The sequence below is a fragment of the Antedon mediterranea genome, chromosome 11 (assembly GCF_964355755.1).
Source record: "Antedon mediterranea chromosome 11, ecAntMedi1.1, whole genome shotgun sequence".
Classification (NCBI taxonomy): Eukaryota; Metazoa; Echinodermata; class Crinoidea; order Comatulida; family Antedonidae; genus Antedon; species Antedon mediterranea.
The window spans coordinates 15,139,605-15,166,214 of NC_092680.1; the positions used below are offsets into that span (position 1 = coordinate 15,139,605).

At 33.1% G+C, this 26,610-nt stretch overlaps 2 protein-coding genes across 2 annotated transcripts; both read right to left on the bottom strand.

The window, feature by feature from the left end:
- Positions 1-3,326: 3,326 nt before the first annotated feature.
- Positions 3,327-17,590, bottom strand: LOC140062007 (treslin-like). Its single transcript, XM_072108047.1, has 17 exons — positions 16,511-17,590; positions 15,893-16,214; positions 15,346-15,403; positions 14,677-14,947; positions 14,111-14,345; positions 13,439-13,571; positions 13,069-13,226; positions 11,834-12,028; positions 11,279-11,352; positions 10,152-10,535; positions 9,090-9,172; positions 8,819-8,992; positions 8,363-8,484; positions 7,845-7,968; positions 7,339-7,458; positions 6,561-6,646; positions 3,327-6,234 (listed from the first exon to the last, which is right to left on the bottom strand). The coding sequence occupies exons 1-17, from the start codon at positions 17,306-17,308 to the stop codon at positions 4,454-4,456; spliced, it is 5,118 nt and encodes a 1,705-aa protein (XP_071964148.1). The 5' UTR covers positions 17,309-17,590; the 3' UTR covers positions 3,327-4,453.
- Positions 17,591-17,652: 62 nt separating this feature from the next.
- On the bottom strand, positions 17,653-23,085 carry LOC140062008 (decapping and exoribonuclease protein-like). The gene is made up of 6 exons (XM_072108048.1): positions 22,941-23,085; positions 22,395-22,618; positions 21,806-22,025; positions 21,214-21,349; positions 20,623-20,714; positions 17,653-20,224 (listed from the first exon to the last, which is right to left on the bottom strand). Exons 1-6 carry the CDS (start codon positions 23,075-23,077, stop codon positions 20,113-20,115), a joined length of 921 nt encoding a protein of 306 aa, XP_071964149.1. The 5' UTR covers positions 23,078-23,085; the 3' UTR covers positions 17,653-20,112.
- Positions 23,086-26,610: the final 3,525 nt, after the last annotated feature.

The following is a 26,610-nucleotide window of genomic DNA, read 5'->3' on the forward strand; positions in this document are numbered from 1 at the left end:
TTTTGTATTTTACTATTCATTTTAACAAACAAAATGACTCAATCAAAGCAAAATTGTTTAATAATTAACGAGAGGAGGAGCTATTTGTTTACTTAAAAGTATCCTTTTATACCCTGTTTTTCTGTTTAGTTGTAATTTTACTCATTTTCTCTTGGGAATGGTTCCATGATGACTCCGAAACGTCGATCTTTTTGTCATTAAATTTGATTTTTTTAACGTTATATAGTAAATGTCTCTTAATTCATAATTTGATATTTTCACAACAAATTCTTATCCTTTTCATTGATCCATTTTGTAAGAATTGTTTATAGGATGCCATGTGTAGGCCTATCATTTCCATTTTAGTAGAAATTGGTAATAGAAATTAACACTCGTGTTACTATGAATATATAATGAGACCTTGCACCGAATGTTGAAAATTAATTAGGGTGACATTATACTGAAATATATCTAAATATTGCAAAATCACAAGAAGTTAGGGTCTAGCCCTATAGTGCGGAATTTAGCCATATAATCGACGGGAAATCAAATAATCATGTTTGTTAGGACCAATAAGGTTCGAACATGTGTATTCAGAATCCGGGTTTTGCTGATGACGGTCATTGAATTTAAAAGTACAAAAGCTTAACGCCAGACTGTTATCGTGTGAAGGAGAGGTCAGATAAATGGCCATTTTACAAATAACACAAAAACATTTTACTATTTGCACAAACCGTATAAGATTAAGTTAAGTTCCTAACATTAATTCCCTCTTTTCAAAATCTAAGAAATCTAAAGTTATAATTAACACTTTCAACTAAAAAAGCATTTAATAATAGGCCTAACTAACGATTATCTGCTATTCTGGACTCGTTTCAAGTTAAATCTTCGTATAATAACTATTCAATATTGTGGATTTTTGAGGAAATCAAACATATGTTGTCAAGCTGTCACGCGAGTATTTACTTATCACGAACACTTCCAGTTGTTTGTTTATTTATTGGTATTAATATTGGTCAACTTTACTTTGTTTATTTTTAGTCTACAGCTCACTATGTCGGTCGGTAGGTAAACACTAACTCAAATTTGCGCACGCGACTGCTGCAACCATGTATATGGCCTTGTTAATGTGAGTGTACATACAAAAACAACAGCGGATCATTTTACTTATACATTTATTTTTATGACAACTTACTAATCTCTAATACTGTCCATTTTCACAGATTACTTTCACATGATCCAATATTAAACTCGGACAACTTCTGATAGGTGTACAGTACTTCCAAGACACCCAACCTTATACGGAAGAAGAACGTCGTATTTTACAAACTCTAAAAATTAAATTCTCAAGCCTAATTATGCTCTACAAACAAATCATATCGCTGGTAGTTGGACTAGTAATGATGGTAAGGGCTGGAATTGGAATTCCTGTGTACAACCCACAAATAGACCATACACTATATCTGCCAAAAGGAAATCCGTCGTTTAGCTAGCTCCTCAATAATCGAACGTTTGTCATCACGCTATTGGGCAAAACCTACCCGAACCCCTAACTGCCCAAATCAAGATGGTCTGAAACAACAGCAAGATGGAATTCCATTGGAAAATTCTGATGAGCCGAGTACGCAATCAAAAACAGTGTTTGCTAGACATGATATTACCGGACTGCTGGAAAACACTGCGGAGGATCTCTCTGCTCAGCCAACAATTATGACACTCACTGAAGATCAAAAACTACAAGTTCTTAGCACTTATGGAAGTTACTTCAGAGCAAGTCCGGTGATTACAGAGATCGAATCAGATATTGTTCCAGAAATTCCAGACATTGGACATTTCATTCCACCAGATATAGGCCTACCTCAATCAGCTCCGAGTACTCGGGTCGAAGTTTGTCCCCGAGTTGAAAACTGGGAAACACTTTTCTTGGCGGAAAACAAAGAAGGAAAATTGGTCCAAATTGTACAGGTGAGTTCACTTTAAAATAAGAATAAGTATTCTACAGCAGTTGTCGATCCTATAATAGTGGAACGTATGATTTGTGACTACCTAGGGCTATAATGTACCTCCTACACGCGTCGTTGGTTGTTGTCACGTTTAGACCTAGTACGCCAAAACAGCGAGGAATCAAGGGGATGGATGCGTTGAAATGTATACACATGCGCCTAATGAATTGACATGTACCGTAGTGGTATAGGTCCTAGCAAAGAATATATATTCTTTGGTCCTTGCTAGGTCTAATCAGGATTATTGTATTTTACAGTGCAAGATGTTTACTTTATATAAAAGTATAAACTGTGAAATTTTTAAATGTTATCTCATGAATTCAACTATGATACCCAAACACAAAACCTACGTTATGCTAAAATTTAAAACAAATAAGGTTTCGTTTAATATGAAAGGTTATAATTTTAAACAGAAACTCACAAGGTAAAGTATATTTGTATACTATATAATTATATGTTTTTTCTCACGTAGTTTCCAGACGACGGAATGGAACAATGGTTTTTAAATGAAGAGTGTTCTTCGAGTGTTTCAAGAGTAGTCAACAACGTGAGCTGTGACGTCAGGAGCCGTTTAGTCAGAGCAATTGTTGTAGATCAAGCTAGTAGCCGTATAACTCAACAAGAGATACGAGTCAACAGCTGTTCTGCTCACACTTTCTTATAGGCCTAACACTATCTTTATTACTGATATAACATTATCATTACTATTTGGACTTTAAATAATGAAAACAATAAACGATAACAAACTGGTTTAGTTGAGAGACTACCGCTCTCGTTACTAAAGTATTTCTGAAATCTCAGCTTCAACTACTCCGCTTACTTTCTTAATGAAGGTTCTTCCAGTTGTCCACTTGCAATTTCTTTAGTTAAATCAGTTGCTAATTATTGCGATTTAGTTTAGTGACTCGTAGATAAATTCGACATAATCCACACAGCAGAAGCATCTTTAAATGTTACAAAGTTAGGCGTCAGTCGTAACGGTTAGTCAGGCCTAATAGTAGCCAGCGATGTAACGTACCTTGCCAAATACATGACTAACCCATACAAATAGAAAATGTACTGCAAGATTAAGTACCGTAGGCCAACACTAGGCCTAGGCCTACTGACATATTCATATATTTAGCAGCAATTGTATTGCAACCACGTTTAAGATAAATAATACAAATGTCATTATTGCGGTTACGACAAAACTGTGTTCAAAGAAACCGTTAATGAATGCGTATAATATTGTAGAACCTATTGTGGTGTCGTAAAAAAAAACTTTATAGAAAACGGTGTATTTATTAAAATGAGACAAGTTATTTATTATACCAAATGTACTTTAGAAAATAATTTATTTCGCAATCTACACAACACCTTAATTATAATACAGTGGTAACCATACCGCAATCGCGATACCATGGAAGTGGATTATATAATAGTGTTAGCCTGGTGGTATTGATGTGTTATGTATCTATACTAGATATTTTATTTAATCGTATGTGTCTACAAATGTATTTAGATTGCAAGATTATAATAAATGTAGTAGTGGGTAAACTGGTTTCTTTTCTGAATACAGAGAAGTTTCTCTTTGATTTATGACCGTCGTACCGATTGTTGAATCTAAATAATAGGAAAGTAGAAGATCCAACTTAAAGGTTGTGCGAAACAAAACATACTTTCAAAGAGGACGTAAAACTAAAATAAAAAAAAACCCCACAAAAACATACTATTAGGTTATATAATATAATGGGGTAGATCCATCATCGACAAGATTTGTGAATGTGCGGTTGGTCGGTCGCTTCGATCATCGAAGTTCAGTTCATATATACGAAAAACAATTAAATTAAGACAAGTGGTGGAATTACGATATATGGTAGTTTTATTTTATGCCGTCATTTATAGAAAATATATACATCGGCACACTATGATTCAGAAAGAAAAAAAAACAACCACTGGTTTAATTATCAATGATCAAAACTACACAAATTTGAAATATTTTGATAAACAATTGGGAAACACTAGTATTATTGCACAGTTAATCATTTACGAAAAATAAAAATTGAAATAAACAACATTGAATTCAAGTCAAGATTATGTTTCAGAATCTTAAAGTGAGCACCTGTGATTTTATTTGAAAAAACTTTTCTTTCCTTCAACTTTTTTGTATTACCCACTCCCAGGATGGAGAGTGTAATCATTGAGGATTATTAGTCTCTAAATATACATTGGCAATAATGACTCGCATTGGTATTCATAGTTAATTTTCCTAATGCTTGGTTCCCACTAGAACGTAACGCAAGCGAGTTGACCAATGACATTAGACAGTTCAAATAATTCATTGCTTGTGATTGGTCAAATTAGTGGAAATCAAGATTAAAGGAAACAACAACGGAACTGCCCAATTACAAACAATACTGTAGCTAGGCAGTAATTTCACTCTTCCCTGAGCTAGGCACTTATATATACGACTAAAATTGAACAAAACAGCTTTATTTTGAACTAAAATTAGAGTCCTTTCTTCTGGATAATCTGCGTTCACCAGCAAACGATTTCTTTTGCGATGGCGAAACTAAAGGAGAACTCAATAGCTGGCTCAGACCTCTGACAGACAATGGAGTATGTTTATGATTCGGAGTTCCTCTTGGACTTTTATAGCTTTTTGGAGTCTCATGGGAGAGGTGTTCTTCTGTAAAAACGTCATCCACATCGACGGAAGAAATGTTACTGATTTCAGAACAGCTCAAGTCAACACCGCAACTGGAGAATGCTGATCTGCCTGAGGATGTTGATGGCATGTTTTGTGTCTTTCTCCTTGAAGGCTTTCTGAAAGGTAATATATCATTGTGCTGCATTCCTGTGCCAGGAATTTGTAATGTATTAACAGGTATTCGTGATTCTTTGGTTTCCGGTTGTGACTGGTAAATGTCAAATGAACTACCCGCATTTCGAAAATCTGGAGTTTTCTTTCTTGAAATCTTCTGAGGCTTTTCTGAAGAATTCTCTTCCAGAGAACGCTTTCTTCTTAAGCTATAAGTGGGTGTTAACAATGACTGAGATTTTACTTTTTGTACTTCACAATTTTTTGGAAAATCAATCTCTGGGTCTGAATCTGAATCTAAACCTTCAGCAGATATCAAGGCAACCACATCAGGATTTTTTCTATCTACATCTGTAAATAAATCATCAACAAATGGGATCAAATCTTCCTCATCTTCTGCAGAACTGGAAAAACTACAATGAATATTCTCTGAATTATTTCTGGATATTGGTAATCTTCGTCTCGACTTTGGTGGTGTCTTATTCTTTTCCTGTACTTCATTGGCTTTCCGTTTTGAATTACTTCTAGTTAATCTTGTACTCTTTGAGCTACATTCTTTAACCTTGCTGGCGGAACCAGTAGATCTTGGTGTAACTCTCTCAAAGGTTGGAGATTGTTTATGCGTTTCTATCCAGACAGAACCTGTGTTGGTTGAAGGTTTAGCCTTACATGATGGAGATGGGGTTTTGTAATCAATTGGGGATGGTGTGCCTGATCGCACCTTTTTTCTTGGCCAATTATCAAAAGTTTCTAATTTCAATCTTGGTGATACTCCAACTTTCAATTCAGTAGAAGGAGAATCAAGTTTATTTAAAATTTCAGATGTATGTGATGATTCTTTTTTGTTTGCACATAGTTTATTTGTTTCTTCAGTGTTAATTTCATGTTTTACCGAATCAGACTGTTTTGCCTTTTCTGCTGAACCATGACTATGCAATGAATTTCTGGTTTTCCTGGGCGTTCTCAAGGGTGTTCCAATCGGGCTTTTAAATGGAGAAACTTCTGACTTGATATCACTTTGCACGCTTGTCAATAAGTCTTTTCTTGTTGGACTAAATGTGAGGCACTTTTTGAATTCGGTTGCGTCTTGTTTATTGGGCGTTAACGTAACTTTTTGTCTTGTGTTATTACTAGGTGAATCCAAGCCTTGTAGAGCAACTTTCCGAATACCTTGTAATTTTTCAGGGCTGAAGATTTCACTTAAAAGAAACTTGGATGGACTTTCTTGAACAATTTCAGAATCTTTAGGCTTATTAATATCCTTGAAGTTGGACACATTTTCTGAGAGCCTAGTAATATGAGGTGTAATTTTTGCTTCGTCTCCTCGAATACGAGCACCTAATGTTAAAGCCTTAGCCAAGTTGCGTGAGTCTTTCTTATTTGTCTTTGAATAAAATGACCTGGTGCGTTGTCGAGTGTTTGAGGCCTTAATACGAGGACTTGATCGAACACCTTTAAATAAAAATTACAATAAATTTTAAGTTTGGAAGCAATTGTTTTGTGAACAATACAAAATTATAGTTTTCCAACATTTTACTATGGGTGAGTCCACAACAAAAAAAAGTTTATCTTTGTTTTAAAAGAAAACAAAAGATGATGTTGAAAAATACTCTGGCAATATTTTTCTATATAAAAAATTGATTTTTATAGGAAAATGATTTACGGTTTTTCAAATCTAACTAGGCTTAGTTATGTTAACCTATATTTAAGACCTGCAAAATGTTGATTACATATGAGATTAAATGCTGATGGGATCTACAGCATTTTCTCTTCATTACCTTTGACATGCGTTTCTTGCATTGATTTCACAGGCGATTCTTCTATTACTTGAATGAGTGTGTCTGCTTTGTCTTTCTGTCTTTGTCTTAAAACATAACATTTTACATAGATGTTACACATTTACCATTTAAACATAAATTATTTAGAAAAAGGCAGAAGAGTTTTAGTATAATAATATTTCTAGAAAACAACAAAGTAAAAAAATGTTGGCTAGATGAACCTAGGCTCGCACAGTACATTACAGTACAAAGTTATAAATTCCTAAACCAAATATTGTCTTTATGTCACATAATATTATCAGAGGAATCATGTTAACCACTGTGATAAAAATCGTAGTAGTTTTTTTTTTCAATTTGCAGCTATTCAAGTACTGTGTAAATGCAGATTAGTGACACGGAAAATCGACGAAAACCATGAAACAATCTTTTTTCTCCAATGATTCCACTTGTATAGCGGTTTCACATAACGTGATAACAATTTTACAATAGATTTTTTGACATTAATTAGTAAATATTGCTCTCCAAAATTGTTAATTCAAATAGAGTAGGCCTACTGTTTTGAATGTTATTGTTTATAAAATGCAATGGCAAGCAAAACATAGGCGGTGCTACTGCATTTTCGCCAGAGGACGTAGGTACATTATAATCATTAGGTATCTCTTTTGTGTTAGGTAGAACTAATACTGAACGACATGTGATGAGTAATTAACCAATAAAATGGCAAGTATACACTCGGGGGTTATAATAAAAAATAGCTAATGACATAAAATAGAACCACCTTGCTCTTTCCATCTTCTCAAGCATAGCAGAGATAACCTGTCTTTTGCCAGGTGTTTCCTTTACTATCTTTGTTTTCAAGACAGCTCCTGCTCTAGAACAACCTCTTCTTGGGCTTTTCCTTAAGAAAGCACATAATAACATTTCAGATTTTTTAAACAAAGTGCAATTCCATAAACAGGATATTATTTGATAGTAATTTTCATTGCAAGAATTTATTTAAAAAATGTTATTTAAATAATTTTTATTTCATCTCGCATTTCACATTTTAATGAAGAATCCATCTTGAAAAGAAGCCCACTCAAAGAGTTTAAAAAAAGAAGCCCATGGGCTTCTTTTCAAGGTTTTACGGTATTTTATTATCTTAAAAGACAATCTTTAGCCTATTACAAGATCAATCTGAGGAAACCTATAGACTATGGGCTCAAACACGGACCCCCCCCCCCCTGGGGATTTTTCGGGACCAAATAATAATAATAAATGAAATAAATAATAGAGGACATTTACCAAGTTGTGGTCTGCATAACTGCTACTGATTTTCTGCGAGTAAGCCCAGGTTTATTTTCAACTTTGTGTTCTTGACTTTCACCTATAAATAAATTCCTCCGTACTTTCTTTGTTTCATCCACAACTATAAAAACAATTGTTTTGATTATTCTAGTTATTAAAAATGTTATGCCTCCCAAAAACATTAAATAAAGATTAATAAAATCACACTATAAATAGGCCATTTTGCAGTTTTAATTAACTTTATACATAAAACAAATGAAAAATATAATAATTTTAACTTATAAAAAGATAAAATAAACCGTTACATTTAATGAAAACCCCATAAGTTTTTTCTTGAATAACCGTTTTTTTCAGGTTAATAAGTCCAACTAAAATGGACATTCAGCAAAAAAAAGGAAGGCCCTCTTTATCTTTAATAAACAAATACATTATTACAAAAGATGTAAGAGTTTTCGTTAGAATGTTATGTGTGCGTATACAAAGTTTTCTGATAAAGTAACTTCTAACAAACATACCTGGTTTTTTCTTTCTCCTTTCTTTAGATTCCTTTGGCTTACTTTCATTTTTCTTTAAATCAACTGATATTGTCCTTGTAGGTATGTTGGCAATGCTTGGTAAGCGCTTCAGTCCTCTTGGCCTATTTTAGACATTTTTGAAAAAATAAAACGAGAAAATAAAATAAATGTGATATGCCCATATGGACACGATGTCATATCATCACTATACCATATTTTGGAACATTACACCTTTTTTGTCAAACTAGTTTGATAGTGTAGACAGAATTATAAAGCTCTCTCCACACTATCAAACTTTATGTGACATAAAAATGGGAGTCGAGTGCCCATATACAGACATAATGATGTCATATCACTATTTGAGCATATCACTACAGTATTTGACACATCACGCTAGTTTGATAATGTAGACAGAGCTTTAGATAACTTAACAATTATAATGAAACATAATTGTACCTGTTGGGCACAGAGCCAGTAGTTTCCAGGGAACTAACAGACCCATACGATGATGACGGTGGAGGTTGGATGCTCATCAGGTCTTCAATAGTTGGAGAACAGAGAACACTGGGAACAGGCTGCATCAATCCTTCATAGATTCCAACCAGCATGTATGGCACCGTATCTGTGTAACTAAGAAACAAAATATTACATTCAAAATGTTATGGCATCCTCTATAGTTTGGACATGCTTTCTCTAGACAAATGCATTGACATCTGTTTACACTTACTTTGGTAACATTTTTTCTTTTAAGAACACCGTCAATTTGTTGTGATCAGCAAGGAAAGGGATAGTTTGTAACATTGCAACCATCTAAAAATAAAGAAAGATTAAAAAGAAATAAATTATGAGTTGACAGTTTCAATTAGTAATTTCAATGGATCAACTATAAATGAAATGTGTATGTTGTCTAGTTAAAAGGCATCTTCACCCTGAATGAACACAAAATACACATTCTGGAAATTAACATCTCATGCTAAACCTAGTATTGAAAGCATATTCAACAAACTTCACAACATATCTCTTTTATTAATAGTCACATATATTTAAATTCACACTGTGTCTCGTCATATAACCACTGGTAAAATTTGAATAGGGGACCACTTGCCAATATTGGGTGTATGTATAAACCTTTCTTATGGTAATATAGAAATGCGAGGCACCTTTCTGTGTCATATTGATTGTATCCTTAGACAAGATACTTTCCTCATCTTACACGAGATGTAAAGTTATTGGTTGTATATTAAAGACACTAGACCTATGTTTTTTTGGACCTAATTTAAGGTAACACACTATATTTTATGTAAAAATAAATACTACTGTATGAACCTATTGCGATATTTTTTCGTCTTTAAACCGTTAAAAGTGTAGGTTAGGCCTGTATCTAGCGTACAATGTTCATACATTACCACTCTTTACCAGCTAGGACTACACGAAACTAAGCCTAACTAAGCTAGGCCTAAAAACTTCTACCAGAGAACTTTCGACTCGAGCTACTTAGGTAGTGCATCGTTTTTCTCTTTTTATCATAATTAACCTTAGAACGTAACTTTAAGACAAGAAATGACCTGGTTTCATGTTTTAGAGTCATATATATGCATTATTTTTACAAAATGTCAAAAATTGCAGGTCTAGTGTCTTTAAAAGAAGAATTAAAGTATACTTTTCGAAAAGATATAGGATCGTTACCCAGTATGCTAATCTGCCTATTTGGTGTGGGTCTGTAGAAGGCCTAATTCTCAGTTTCAAGTTTTACCTGATTACGATCATAATTATTTTTACTGTACGTTACCTCATCAACAACTTTCTGAAGCGCCTCTGGTAAATCACTTTCCTTTTCACTATCGCTAGACACATCATCTTCATTGGTGGTATTCAATCCTTTATTAATCAAACCATCTCTACCCATCCGGTTGAGAATGTCAGTAGGTGACAGAGCTTCCATTTCAAGCTGCAAGACAACCTGGAGAATAACCTCACAGATTCTCTCTTCTACAGACGCCTGTTTATGTTCATCTTTTTGATACTTTTCTCTTAGTTGTTTGCTGGACAACACTAGGGAATCTTTTATGAGTTTCTTTGTTTCTTCGATTGTATCTTTGTTACTTTGATTGACTTTCATGTAATGGTTTGAAATGGATACAATAGTCTGGGCAAACAAACATGGACAGGAATCCTGTAAAGAACAAAACCAAAAGTCTGTATTATTAGTATCCTATAGTTTTATTATACAGTAGCAACAATATAAATCTATGATCGCACATCACAGAATGGTTTTCGTACATCTAAAAGCTCTAGTTTGTTGAAGATTGTCTTGGCCTGTATGACAGACGAATTTGTGGTGATTTGATTGAAACATTCAAACTTAGAGGGTGTAGCCAAGGAGGACTTCTTCCATATAAATACATGAGGACATCAGCTTAAACTTTTCAAACCTACAGTTTAGTCCTTTGTGAAAAGAGATTCACTTTTTCACGGGTAATTACATATTGGAAGAGTTTGCCAACGAAGTCGTTATTTCTAAAACCACCAACAGATTTAAAAAGCGATTAGACAGATTCATTGTAGACATGCGTTTTAAAAGGCACAAACTGCATAAATTTACCAATTACATCTAAATTAAACTGACAAAAAAGTGTGACGTGCCTAAATAAGGTAGTGATATGACATCATCATGTTCATATATGGGTACATCAAATTTGTTTTGTTACATAAATGTTGATAGTGTAGACAGAGCTTTAAAGTCACCAGCTTTACAAAACTTAACTCAAAATTTTAAATAGCTAAACATACAATATAACCATTTGATAGAACAATTGAATAGAACGGTGCAAAAGAACAATCAGATATTAAAAATAAACTTAAAGAATTCATTATAATCCTAACATTGTCATCTTTCAATTTCACTTCTCTACTAACCTGTTGTAGCTGCTTTTCATAGCTGTCCTTCAAGTGTTTTACAAGATCATCTGAACTGGTAAACTCAGCTAATTCTAAGAAATAAAAAAAATAAACTGACTATAGTGATTTTCTGAGTTTTAATCACTGGTTTCACAAAAAAGGCACAAATTATAAGGCATAGTTTACAATTAGCAAATGTTAGTCAGGACAGATACAGATCCTATGGGACAAGCTACAGGGTTTTCCCGCTTTCCATTCAGTGTCAATTGGCCTTTAAGCTGGGAAAGTTTTTGACAAACTATATTCATGAGTTTCTGAGTTTCTAAAGCTCTTTCCACACTATCAAACTTTATGTGACAAAAAAATCATATCACTACCATATTTGGACACATTACACATTTTTTTTACTGTTTGACAGTGTAGACAAGAGCTTAACAGTCTTTAATCCTGCATATTACCATAGATTTAAGATTTACTCGTTTAAACCATGCATATACAATGATGAGAAAGGAACATGAGTTATATTGTGGAAGTTTGTTCATCACAAATAGGCTCAAAATAAAATTCACTAACCACTTAAATTAAGAGCAGGTTTGTCTTTTCGGCTGTTTTTATCTTTCCTTTCTTCTTCTTCTTTGTTTTCTAATTCATTACTTTTATTTTTCTGCATTTTTTTACTATTTTCTAGTATTTTGTCTGTCCTGCTAGTGTTTATTCCTCCAAAACTCTTTGCTCTAATAAATGTCTTTTTCTTATTTTGTACCTGATCTGTAAAAAACCGAAAATTAGGTTAAGTTTTGTTTTATTTTAAAGTAATTATTTATAAAAATTATACTATACAAAATATTTGTTAATTAATTAAAGGATGCTATTTTCTAAAAATCAAATAAATTAATAAATTACTGTAATCTTACAGGTTTAGTCATTTTATAATAACATCCACTTGGCGACTTGCAAAGAAAATTTATCTTGTCAAGTCGATATAAATATGAATGTCGACATAAAACCGGTCCATTATATTTTTGTTGTCATGACGATGGATATCCTGTGTTTGCTAGATTGTAAAATCATAAACAGTCGACATAGCATTTTGATTAGTTATGCACCCTTGCACGAAGACGATCGGCCAGAGAGACAACCATGCCTACTACTAGGCTATATTAGGTCTAGCCTAGGTAAGGTGGCCTACCTAGATACTAATGGCAGTACTTACGGCCTAGTTAGAACAATTTGAATTTGAACTGTTTATTTATGGTTATATGTAGATTATTTCTTATTTTTTCTCCGTAAATAACAAATAATGAGCAATCGAAATTGATACAATGGAAATGGAAATAATGGAATAGTCTTACTTTCAATACATGCCGAAAACTTCCTATATCCAGGTGAAGTCGGCAAGATAATCTATTTACATGTCGACACATATTTATTAGTAAGTCAACTCAGCAAAATAAACTACCTCGTCATGCAATTTTTGTGTAGTCAAGATGACATGTCGACATAATATTCATATTTATGTCGACTTGACAAGACAAATTATCTTGACAAGTCACCAAGTGGATGGCACTTAGACGCTTCAGTAGTTTTACATTTACGCTATAAATGGTTTGTTACAAAAAAGACCTTAACTCTACAAACCAAATATGTATGTAAGAAATAGGCATATGCAATTTTTACTTACAAAATAGAATTTAAAGTACTGTATTTATAATATTACTACTGTAGTTACTGCACTATGATGCGTTGTGCAAATTGAAATTTTTGTTCGCCACAAATATAAAATTAACTTATAAATCCCATTTACTTACTAGATACCACAGTCTTTGTTTTTTCCTGAGGGTTATTAAATGAAGCAGGAAGTGTGCTTTTACCCAGAACAGCAGGGTCTTTGCAGTAAGAATCTCTTAGGTTCATCATTACATCACTAAGTCCTGTTGCCATGCCATTACTGTTGTCTCCTTGAATGCTATAGTAATAAAAAAAAAAACAACTAATGCATTAATTACTTAAATTATAACACTTTCAGAGTCAACTTTTCACAACTTTTCTTGACTGCTAGGCCAAAAACATGTAACATTTGACAGTCAGATTCTAATCGGGAAAATGTATGAGTCTGAGAGCAATTGAGTTATACACAGTCATACACTTTATTATCAATTAGTTATCTGTTAACAGTACCTTGTAAGTTGAGTAATATACTGCGAGTTGACCCCAGAAGAAGGGGCAGACTTGTACCATGACTCCAACATGTAAGGCCGAAATGACCTGACATTTAACTGCTGTACACCAACTAAAGAGTCTGTTGTTTTCTCTAACATAAACATAAAACGGTAAGTAAATACATGTGCAACAATCAAGATTTCAATGCAAAATACAAGAAATTTAGAGTAATAAACTAATTTTAGGTAAAAATTTGAAGTACACAAGTAACAATGCATCTCGGTAGAAAACATACTTGTCTACGGATACCAGATTCTGGGTTCAATCTTTGTATAATACCAATTCTACTGGGCCCAAACAGTACAAGACAAGACTTAATTTTAGAATAAATTTGTTTTTTATCTTGTACAATTTGTCAAAATCGGATGAAGCTACTCTGTATAAGTAATTTAAGTTTTGTATCTAGGCATGGTCTACTGTGGGTGTAAATTAGTCTTCTTCTATCAGTAGTGCCATTGTTTTATGGTCGACTTTTGATGATAGAAAATTTTACAATACACCCTAGGCGCACATTCAACTGTGATGATAGAAAGTTATGAAACATCACATGGTTGACTGTTTCGATAGCAACCTCCAAATTCAAATCATTTTTTTATAAATAAAATATATTTTAACAAAACCAATTCCTACCAGTTGTTTGACTGGTCTTCACATTCTCCTCCATTGTTACACTACTTTCCACTAAGTGTGAAAGTGGGTTATATTGCGACCTAGTCTTTGTGAAAGTGATACCTGTACCAAGAATAGTTTGCTTGTTGAGGGCGTTATCTGGCCTGATAAGCCTTAGCGATGCCGACGATACTGTGAATGGTTCTAGTATACCTATGATACTAGATATCCATTCTGAGTGACAGACATCTACAACCTACAAGGAAAGAAAGAATTATGTAGATTAAGGAGGGGATATAGACGGATATATTTTAGGTTTTATTTTTATTTTTACATAGTAATTAATATAGGCAAGTAATTGTTTTCATCATTGTTTTCAAATTGATTTACATAGATGAAAATGAAGTGTGTACAGTACAATCATGTGAATATAAGAAGCATCTCAATTGATAAACAGACTAGAATACAGTTTACACTTTAGTATACAAATATTATACTATTGTACGTCATGTGACCCATAATTGTCTAATCAAATGACAGGAATTGATTTAGGCGTTATATAATAACCTTTAATACACTATACTTACCAGCACTTTTTTATTTGTTGCTAACTGCTTCATTAGAGCTGAGAATCTACTTGATAGTTGGACTTCATCTCCTTCATTCTTCGCTGGAATAGAATCTATCCCTAAACATGAATAGACGGATTTTGAACGTAGAAAACGTAATGGTATTCCATTCCGTACCAGTAATCCTTGGATATTTAAAACAATTCCATCTTTTAATCCTGTAAAAGATTCTTTCTTGTTTGATGTTCTAACTAGTCCACTTCTAGTTTCTCTGGGACTGTTTTGTTCACTAGAAAAAAAAAATTAACCAAAAAATACTATCATCATCCTTATGTGAAGTATCATTGTCATTTTAATTGGATAATTTCCCATCATGTGCCATTCAGTAATAGTAGTTCTATTGCATTTGAAAGTTCTGTTTAATGGTTCTATTGCACGGCAGAATTTCGAAACTATTGTTTGGATGTTGTGCCATGCACATTTGAGAATCAAACTGTAGTTGCACAAAATTGAAAATCTCCCTTTTTTAATGGTGTAGTAAACTAATATTATTGATTAAAGACTCAAGCAGCGGATCAATTGGATAAAGTTTATTTATTGAAATTGTAGACTATTTAAAAAAAAAGTTCTCCTTGATTAACAATACTGTCAGTGTCAATAATGTCTATGTTTATCTTGACACAATACCTTGAAAACTGATTTGCTGCCAATGGTGTGATCTTTAAACAGCAGAGAACATCACAACCTGAAAAGATTCAATGTGTTAAGCTTAGTACAGGTATTTGATTCTATACAAGTAAATAATAATTTTATTTTATATTGAATGAAGTAAAATTATGAATAAATGTTGAATCATGGATCATTTATAGGTTCATCCATGACATGAATAATCTTTCTTTTATTTGTATTTTTATTTTAATTGTTTAGTTTAACAATGCTTTACTGTACTGTGTTACACTGTATACAGTATGGTGTGTAAATTTCTGTAAAAAGTAAAAGTATAAAATTAATTACTGTATACATGTATAGATTTCTAGAGCAACAAACAAAAAAACAGGCCAAATTGTCTCAAGATACAACTGTGCATGGACATGATTCACAATATTCTGCAAAAACACTAAATATCTCAACTATTCTAACGTGTTGGATTCACAAACTGTACAGGAAATGTTTGTAATGCAAATCAATAGTTTATAGTTTAATAAACAAATTAATTATATTCCATGACCTTTACCTTTAGTTAAAAACAATTTTGCATTAATCAGAGATTCTTGAATAATGCTACGCTTCAACAAGTTTGCCTTACAACATGTATAATCCATTATAGATGATGCAATCATACAATTAGACACTGTCTTCAAGTGTTCAAATCTTTTTACATCATTGCTTTTCGGTATTTCTGTTGATAGCTTGTCCTTTGATTGGTTTAGGATACTTCTGATAGACGAGGTGACCTTTGAACCTGTGCTTAAGATGGCATTCAAGGGAATGAGGTGACCGTTGATAGCCGACATCATGCCTTGTACAATTTCAAAAACATGTTTGTTCCATTTGCACTAAAAGTAATACAAAATCATTAGCATAATTATACAGTACCTTTGAAGTGCTTTACATGGACCTGATCACTAGAATGTGTGTGTGTCATTTACTTCCGCCTAGAACAATTACATCCTTGATTATTTATCTTTTATTTTTTATTACAGCAAAATTTAAATTAAGTGCAATTATTTTGTTTGAAGAAGCACATTCAAAATGTTTAATATACAGTGTAAACAAAATGGGAAAGTGGATTTAAAAGAAATGCGGTAGGCTTCTATATACATTTTAATTTGATAACAATAATTAAACAAACCATTTTATAATTTGTGCTGATGACTCTGGTATCAAACCAGATTAACTTGACGTGATGCTTCTCAAGAAAATCTGTTCGCACATCTTCATGAACAACCACATCCAATAGATCATTAGTATTTATTTCGTTGGATCTCATTTTCACAAACTCTTTTAAGTCTTCGATATTCCAAGGGCAAGCCATGAATAAAAAAGTTAAATTGGTTTTTTCTATCATCGCAAAGCTTGAATTATTGGAATCTTTTTCCGACCGCCTGCGACTACTGCGGGACGGCGACATAATATCTGGTGCCTGCCATTGGAAGTCTTGGGCAACTTCACATAGAGCAACTGCTAGATGATCTGCCGGTGCATAATCTTGGCTCCAAATCTTTAAACCTGGCAGTGGCGTGTTGGGTTGATGTTTTTTAGTAGTTTGATCATTATTGGAAGAACTTTCATTTTGTTTATTAATAATATTAAAGTTTTTAAATTTGTTTTTTAACTCTTCTTCAAACTTCTCAAAGTTAGTTAAATTAAAATCATGAAAGTCTCTGAGACGGTATCCAGAACAAGGCTTCAGAGAGTCAAAGAATTTATAGCCCCAACGAATCGACTTCACTTGCCCTCCACTTGTTCCTGTCAACCCTCCTCCTTCGAGGCTAACGAGACTTTGTAACATTTTAAGCGCAGACAAACTTAACGTTTTACTTAGGTCAATTGCCTTATTATCGGGTACAAAGTTATTATCTTTGTTGTTATAGGTACGGGTATCAATGAGAAATACAACCTGAAGATGTTCCCCATCATTTCCGGGCATGTTTCTCAACTTGTATGTATCAATAACAGCAGGAGGAGCACAGGAACTTTAAATCAAAAAGACCACCTTCGCCATTGAACTCTTCCCGTCATGCATCAAACAAACTGTTTGTTGTGTACTGTCTGTCTCTCTCCTCCTCTGTTACACCGCGAGAAACAAAATTGATGGCGCTGTTCTAAATTCGCCCTCAGCGGTTTAACTCTCTAATTGTGCGACGGCGGCCAGTAAAATAAAATAATAAAATCGATAGCAAAATCTCATGTTTTAAACAAAATTAATCAAATCACATTCTAGAAGTATAATTCTCTTCAATATTCCACAGAACAAATTATCATTTTCTCCTGCCATTTATTACTGTATTATCAATATACAAAATAGACTATAACTGTAGGCCTACACAAAGCCTACTTTGCATGTTCCTACAAAAATCGCATTACAGCCTGTTATTCAATATACCCAGTTTATCATTAATTGATATTTGATTATTCACAGAGTAGTCAATTTTTAATGTTATCAGTTAAAAAAGAACAAATTAATTATAATAGTATTTGTAATTTACCATCTTAATAGTAAAACTATATCGACAACAAACCATTAAATATCTATCAGTATAATAAATAATAGTGCCCATGATGGGTCTAACATATTAATAAATATTCATGTTTTTTTCTTCTTGTCTGACCAATATAATAGCCTACATTGGGATTAAATCGGAGCACATTTTGCTCTTGCAACCAATGCAACAAAATGTATTAATGTGCACGTGATTTGTTACGCTTTACCAACAAAGAAACATGATTAATTTGTATTGATACACGTTATGGATATAAGAGAACATGTTTTTGCTTTTACAACCACTGCCAATACAAAGTAGTTTCAGATTGGTTCGCAAAAAAAACAACTAATAAATTCCCAAATATCAATTACCAATAAATACCGGAACGATAGATACTATTATATATTATAATTATATTTCTTTATTGCCATAAAGGATATGCATTGAAAAACACTACATGTTCGATGGTTGAACATTAGTAGTAAACAAATATGTTAATTTTTGATTAAGAAAAAATGTCTAGAACCATCCCGGAAGAGTAAAACAAAGTGTTAAACATAATAATTTTAACATAATTATAGAACGATTGGTCCATAACACGGAGTTTTGTCTTAATTAGTAAAACTAGATGCTACGCTCGCTTCGCTCGCGTACCATCTAGGTCGTGCCCATCGGATGGTTCTCGAATACACAGTAATTTCAGGGTAAAAAATCTGGCGATTTCAAATGCACGTACCGCAGGACTATAATACATTGTCGTTTACAGAAACGAATAAGTAGACACAATGATTTATGTAGTCAACCAAAATTAGCACCCTGGGTATTACTTCCGAAAGAGAAACTTACCACAAAATGAGTCCAAATTGTTTATTTAAAGAAACCCAATTAGGGTTGAGGGATGGGAAAGAGGATAGGTACAAAGAGGAACCATTTTTAAATATATTCTTTATCCACGTCAGTAACGAAATATTGTTTTCATTTTTTATAGGCCTATAAATAATATACCACTAACGGTGACTAAATATAGTAAAACATTTGCGATTTAATACTTTGTTAAAACTGTCACTGTCATAGTCGATTGAAATAGTAAAGTACATGTAACGATACACCACTACGACGTTTATATTTTTTGTAATTATTAATTAATGCAAACATTGAGAAGCAACTGTCAGTAATAAAGTTTATTTGTATATTACGTGTTTATATATCTAACAGTAGAGCCTACCCATAATCACAGTAATAAAGTTTATTTGTATATATTTTTTACATCTAACAGTATTCACAGTAAGAAATGTTTGTATATATTTTTTTTACATCTATTCACAGTAAGAAATGTTCGATTCAAATGACGACCAAAAATGGTTAATAGGTATTTGCAGTACTGTATTGTCAAAGTATTGCAAGTTTATTCTCCAAGGGCTCATAAATTTACCTACTTGTGTTAAACCAAACTGGCAGACTGAGAGATTGGAATGTTCCATTCATCGCAAATCAATACATTTGTAAAAACGTAAATTAAATCTATCAAAATAGTATTTTTTAAAGAAAATCGGCCTGTCTTCAACATTATGATGCTGTACTCGAGCAGTTCAACCGGTTTTCAGCTATTAAAAACAATTATCGTAGGAGGAGATAGGAAAATGCGAAGCGTCCTCGTATTATTGTGTGCGGGTATTTTTCAAGTTGGACATCCATTAGACAGTGTATACCACGATCGGAAAACACCCCTATTTGGGGCAAATCGTTGAACCTAAATTCGTTTTAATCGTCAATAACTAATTTTCTAACTCAATTTAATTAGTAAACAGGGTTACATCAGGTGGTTAAAATCAGTACCGAAAGTACGAACCAACTTTATATACCATCGAGTAAAAATTCTAGTAAGTAAGCCGCGATTTACCGAATTTTGCCCTTACGTAAATTTATATATAGAAGAAAAATATTTTTGCACATAATATAACGTTTCATACGTATGCTACCTGAGCTTAGATACTCCGTCTGGCCTCTGGCACACACGGACAATTAAGTCACGTGGTTTGACACCAAATGTAAACAAATGGACCTACGTGTTTACTGTCCCGTCTTTTTATAATAGATCTTACCTTAACCGCCTGCTATAATTTATATTTGTGTGAATCTGATTATATAAAATATAATATGTGTATACGTAAAATGATGTATAAATATACATATAGGTTACATAATAATGTTGTAAAAAACTGATATAATAATAATAATAATAATCAAATTAAACAAATTCCCTTGTATACCACTCTTGTACAAATTTATGAGATGAATTTTCCTCCAAGGTGCATGTTATCCCATTCTGATCATTAAGACGTTTAAATAAATAAACAACACTAAAAGAAAAAAAGAAAAAACCAAATAATATAACATAAAATTCAGAGGCTTTATTGATCATGTATCATCAGGGAGTTGTTAGAAACGGAGAGAGTTGGAAATAAGATATACTGTTAGTAAAACTTTAGTATAATAATATTGCTAAGCACTTGTCGCTTCAGGAAATCTGCAAATTGTATTATTTTAGGGTATTTCATGATTATTATATTTCTCGTATAGGTCTATTTTTACAGAACATGATACACACAACTAGACTACAAAGATAATATTGGTAAGTTATTTGGCAAACTCTGACATGGATTGATAAGTAGGCCTAATATACAGAAAACCGTAAAGTTTATTGCTGAAAAACTAAACCCACCAATCATAACTAAACATGGAGATTTACCGTACTAACCATGGATCGTCTTTTATCACTAACTTCTTTACATGCTTTAAAAAACTGTCGCAGAAATGCATACACACTTCCGGACACCAAATTTTGTTTTGCTATTTTATAAAATAAGACAGGCGTTTTTTAGTATTACAGTCAGTTGAGTTGCTTTGCGTCAGTGTGTTGAGTAATTGGTAATTAAGATGTTTGCCCTACTCTGCCATAATTTGTACTTTACTATATACATTGAGAATACTAAAACAATTTTCGGGTGGGACTCGAACTCACGACCTCCATCACTAGCCTGGCGGTCATAGTTGGGCTCGACTCTAATCTCTAGTCAACAGTGCGCAAGCTCGGTGGTTCAGATGTATGAACACCAGGCTGTACTTAGTATAAAGTATAAATTACGTCAGAGTAGGGCAAAACATCTGACTAATTAGTGTTATTATCATCATTGTCATCGTCATATCGTCGTCATCATCGTCATCACCCTCTTCATCGTCATCATCATCATTGAAATCATTGAAAACAATCATGTTAGGACAATGTAACAACTATAAGTAAACCAAAATAATATCCAATCTTTTTAATTATACCTCCTCCTTATCTTACCTTAGCTTTTTCAGGTAATTCTATAGTTGGGTATCTCTCCACATTTTGAACAATACCTTTTTCATTTCGAAACCCAACCATTATTGTGGGAATACCTAGGAGATAGGACTGCGCCCACCACCTCGATAATTTATACCTAAAAACACAAACAATTTGTGGGTAATTGTAATAATTTATCACAAATGTATGTTTGATGAAGTGAAGTTACAAAACTTTCAGCTACTCCTTCGGAGCACAACTTAACATTTATTAACTATTTCAGTGCAGTAACAACGACGATGGAGAAAAAAGAGAATAGAATACATACCAAAAGTAACGAGTAGAAATTAAATACAACCATTCATTCAATAGTCATGTAGCTCTCTCTTTTAAGACAACTTACATTATCTTAAAGCAAATTAATCAACAATTTTGTTAAATATCCTTAAATAAAAATATATAAATAAACATAACAAGTGATATAGTTTCAATTTTTAGATATTAGAAAAAAAGGACAAGAGCGGTTCCAGAATTTCAGAAACGGTGGGGAGCGCTAAATTGTCTGAAGCTAAAATTTAGAAATTGAATTATAGCTCCAGCTGGCCGACCTTACCTTTTAAATTTGTTATTTTCCTTTTCATCGGTTGGGTCAAAAACTTTGTACGTTTTTAATTCCACATAATTAGATGGAGGTTGAAGCTGAACATCGGTACAGCAATCGACCTCTCCACTATACATCAGTGAGTGATCATTTATGTCACTCTGAACAACGCTGAAGTAAGCTTCATTGTTATTTAAAGCTTCATTTGTATTCGGCGGCTCTTTACCATCAACTGTATAAATTATATATAAATAATTTTATATGAATTTATATTTAAAAACGTAAAATACATCTATATACTACTCAATTTTGGTTGCTTGTTTGACAGTGTTTGTCTTTCTTCATTTCTGCAAGAGAAAACTTTCTGAATTCTCTTCCTCGTTGACTCTAATTTCCAAATCTGTAAAGTTGTAAAACTGTTTCAAATAGTAGTCATTATTACGGTCACCAAGCAAGAATGTAGACGTGGAACGACTCAGCAAGAAGCTTAAAAAGACAGACGAAAATATGAAAACGAAACGAGAAGGTAGATCACTTTCATAGACAGATGGAATAGGAAATGATATTAAATATTACAGATATACATTTTAACAAAACATACCACTTGTCATATACTGCTCAAACTTATATCCCCAGTACGCAATTTCTTTTTCTTCACCCGACATTTTTTTCAGATAATCTTTCTTTTCCTCTGTTGCCACTTGATTTATGTAGTAAGTGCCACGGTATAACGTGACAGCCATAATCCATTCTTCTTTATTCAAATACGGTGTACACATGATTTTCGTGAAATGTCCTCGGCAACCAACAAAATCCTTATCTAAACTATTTTAAACAAGAATACAAACTAAAATCAAGAACGTGAATGAATGATCAAAAGGACAGCCTTCTTCGCTTGCCATTTGCAATGTATGTTATAATTGGCATCATCGTGTGCCATTGATGTACAGTGTAATGGTAGTGTACACCCACCGTACGAGAAATTGTAATTTAAAGTTAATATTTTTACATTGCATTTGGCAAAAGAATTATTGTTTTGAGCGATTTATAATTAAACAAAGATAAATAACTTTTGTAGTCTATATTCCTGCACATTTTAACATCAGCAGTACATAATATTGGATGGAACGTAGATCAATGTCCATACCTTTTTATTTTACTATTCGTCGGCTCTAACTTAAAAAGATCCCTCTTTTTTAAAATCCACTTCATGATGTTATCGAGTCCTTCGTTCAAATCATGTTCCTCAAACTGTTTGTACCCACGCCGCAAATCATAATTCATATCCTTAGTCTCGGGCGTATATAGATACATTAACATGGATTTATCATCTATCAAGAATTCACGTTTGCAATTCATTGAAAAATGTCCTATTTCTGTTGGTTTATAATCATCAATAGGGAATGGTTCATTGAACTGTGAAATTGGATGTATATTTAGTACGTCCGCACCTCCATCTGTAGATGAATCCCGGGCAGCAGTGGCCATTTTCTATGTTCCTAACAAAACAACAGCAGTTTTATCTGGTAGGTATACTGTAAAACCTTTTATTTTTTAAAACTCTTGTTTTCAAGATGGGCGACTTCTCGAAATGAATGCTGTAAATATTATGAATTGCTACTACAATATTAGGAGTTCGGGAGCCTCCCTGTCAATTTTTTAAATATTTTCCAATGAAGCAGACAAGAAGAAACAAGATGCAATCAACGTACCATTTGGAAATCAATAAACAGTAAATAAATGTATGGGGCTTGGTTGCTGATGATTGCAATGTCATTAATATATTGATAAATGATGATAAAGACGATCATATTATCATCAGTCAGTAACACGTATCTGGCATTAAATCACCCAATTAACCATGTATTTGTATTGTCTATTTCTATTTTTATTCCCATACTATCTTGTAACGTGTGCTTGATTTCGAGATGGATTTCTTTTTTTAGTTTTACGGAATTTATTTTTTTTATATTTATTTATTCAATTTCTGCCATAAACATAAGAAGACAAAACAATTATAAAAAGAGGCACGGAAAGACAGGTGCTAAACACCTATGCTAATTGGTCAACCCAGAACAGAGAAAAATAAATAAATTACGTTCTACAATAAAAGCATCGACAAGAAAGCGACAAACTACACACATTTTCAATATCAAAATTATTTGAAAAATAATATTGAGATAATTAAGTAATTTGGTTTTAAAAGAACTAACAGAAATATTTATGTTGCGGATTTCACTGGGTAAGTTATTCCAAATTCTGGTAACACGTGGGATATATGATTGAAAAGAAGATTCAGTTCTGAAGCGACGAATATCAAAAAGAGTACCAACAGAAGAAGAGCTACGAGTAACACGTTGTGGATTACGAATATTAAATAAATTGTCGGTATTAAATATATTAGAATTGACAATCTTAAAGAGAAAAACGATATCAGTAAAGTGACGCCTATAACATAATGGTAGTAAATTGCATGTTTGAAGTCTGCATTTGTAATCAGCTTCAAAATTATTTAAAATAAATTTAGTTGCTCTACGCTGAACTCCCTCAAGTTGTCTTATATAAGTTTTGTAATTGGGAGACCAGACAGTAGAGCAGTATTCAAGGTAACTACGAACAATACTTAAATAAAGAGACCGTTTTACATGTGAATTACAATGGAAACTAACACGTTTAACCAGGCCTACATCATTTCTCAAGCCCATACGTCGTTTTTACCCCTCTATTCAAATTGAGCTAGATAATTTTGTAAATAATTTTAAATGAGCTTATTTTAACAAACCTTTTAAGTTTTCTTCTTGACGAAGTAAATAGGCAAAATATAATGGTAGTACAGTAGGCCTAGTCCAAACAAAAAATGAATGCGGTTACCAATGATGATGCAAACAATTTATATTCGGTTTGTTAAAAGATGCATACATAATTGTACCTTTGGAAAATATTTTCGATTTAAAATAACAATCAAACGAGAAATATACCACACAGGAGAGGAGAAAAATCCTTGAACCTATAGGCATTTAATGATTTTTGATTAGCACACGGTTCGATATGTTTTTACAATAGTGTTATTATTAGATGTTATTGTAATCTGGTATTTATTGTCTATCTCCTGGTTCTTTCTCTGCAGTCTCTCCTGAGTGAGAGTCAAAGTGAGAGTGTTTAAAGTGGAGCTCCACCCAGAAAATTACTATTTTTCATACATTTCAACTATTATTTAAAAATATCATCCCTTATACTTCATATTTTTTTGAAATTTTTTTCAATGAGTACGATTTTCTTGAAAATCACGCCTTTTTGCGTTTTGGGGGGATACCTTGTAATTTCCTATTCTTTTACATGCAAAAGGGGGGTATATTTGAATAATCCTAAAAAATTCATTTCTTCACCAAAAAAAAAATGTAAAATGTATATTTATGTAATTTTTCCAGATCTTTCTATTTCTGGTATTTTTATCACGTATACATTGCGCAATTTTGCGTAAATAGACACTTTCCCCCGTTCGGGTCCAATTGGGTTTTTTATTTTGCTAGTACAATCACGTGACATTTTTCACAATCACACTAACTGCAGCTGGCGATCTGTTATTTTGTCGCGATGTTATTTTTGACGGGCGAAAAGTATATTAAAACATTCTGAATTGGACCCTATTATGTTTCACAGTGTAATAATGTGATTATGAGACTATTACTAAAATGTCAAATTTAACGAGATTTGAGAAAGACCTGGCTATATATTCAATAAAGCTAGGCCTAGGCCTACTAGAGTGTAGGTATGTACCGATGCTGCGTGGCCTCTAGCTAGGCTAGGCTGACAGCAGTGAAGTTTGTTTTGCTGGCACCCGACCTTGGCCTACCCATGGGCCATTATAGGGTTCCTGAATAGTTGCTTTTCAGTCAGGTCTAAGCTTGCACATCGCTTTACTACTCTTGTTCTGTATACTATAGGATTTTGTGTTTCACAATTCTTAATGTGCGAGAAAACCCAGGAACGATAAATGGGGCGAAACGACCATGCCTATGAATACATAGGCCTCCAGACAAAAATGTAAGGCTAGCTAGGCTGAGCAGACGGCTGAGCTAGGCCTAGCCCTAGCTTAAAGTTAAAAGCAATCTGATAAGATTATTATGCTGTTGTTGTACAGTGAAAATCATGAGGTTACATGTAAATTATACTGACATTCTTATCGGAAATATTACTTAGGCCTAAACAAATCGTATTAATTGTGTGTTGTGTGTATAAAATTTATTCCCCATTTTTCACATAATTTACCAAAACAAAGGGGAGACATTTCAAAAATGCGTTGACCGGCGACTAAAACGCGTCAGTCGCTAAATGTAACGCGTTTTGCGACGTATTGTAAACTAATAACCCCTAAGTTACTGAAAAACTGTAATGTGTTAAAAAACACTATTTTCTGACCGATTTTTTAGAAATGAGTTTTTGGAAAATATTTCCGTATTTTTCCTGGTTTTTTTTATGTAATCACTTTCAATTAAGCATACTTAAACATAATATAAGCTGAGAAAGTCTGAGTGTAGCTCCACTTTAACAATTATTATACTAGACTATTATAGTAACAAGCCACTGTCTGGGTCCCAACTATACGCGGGTAAACACCATCCAGGGCAGTCAGCCAGACAAGAATATGTCAAAACAAGTCATCCAGGGGTGTTGTTCAGACATGTATGTTACAGTATTATATTAGGTGTTTTCAATAACATGACAATATAGGGGTTGGTTCATTTCATGGGAAAGTGTGCCCTTATGGTGTCTTCTGTTCCAAACAAGAGGTTTAGGTGGACAATTATGTATCTGTT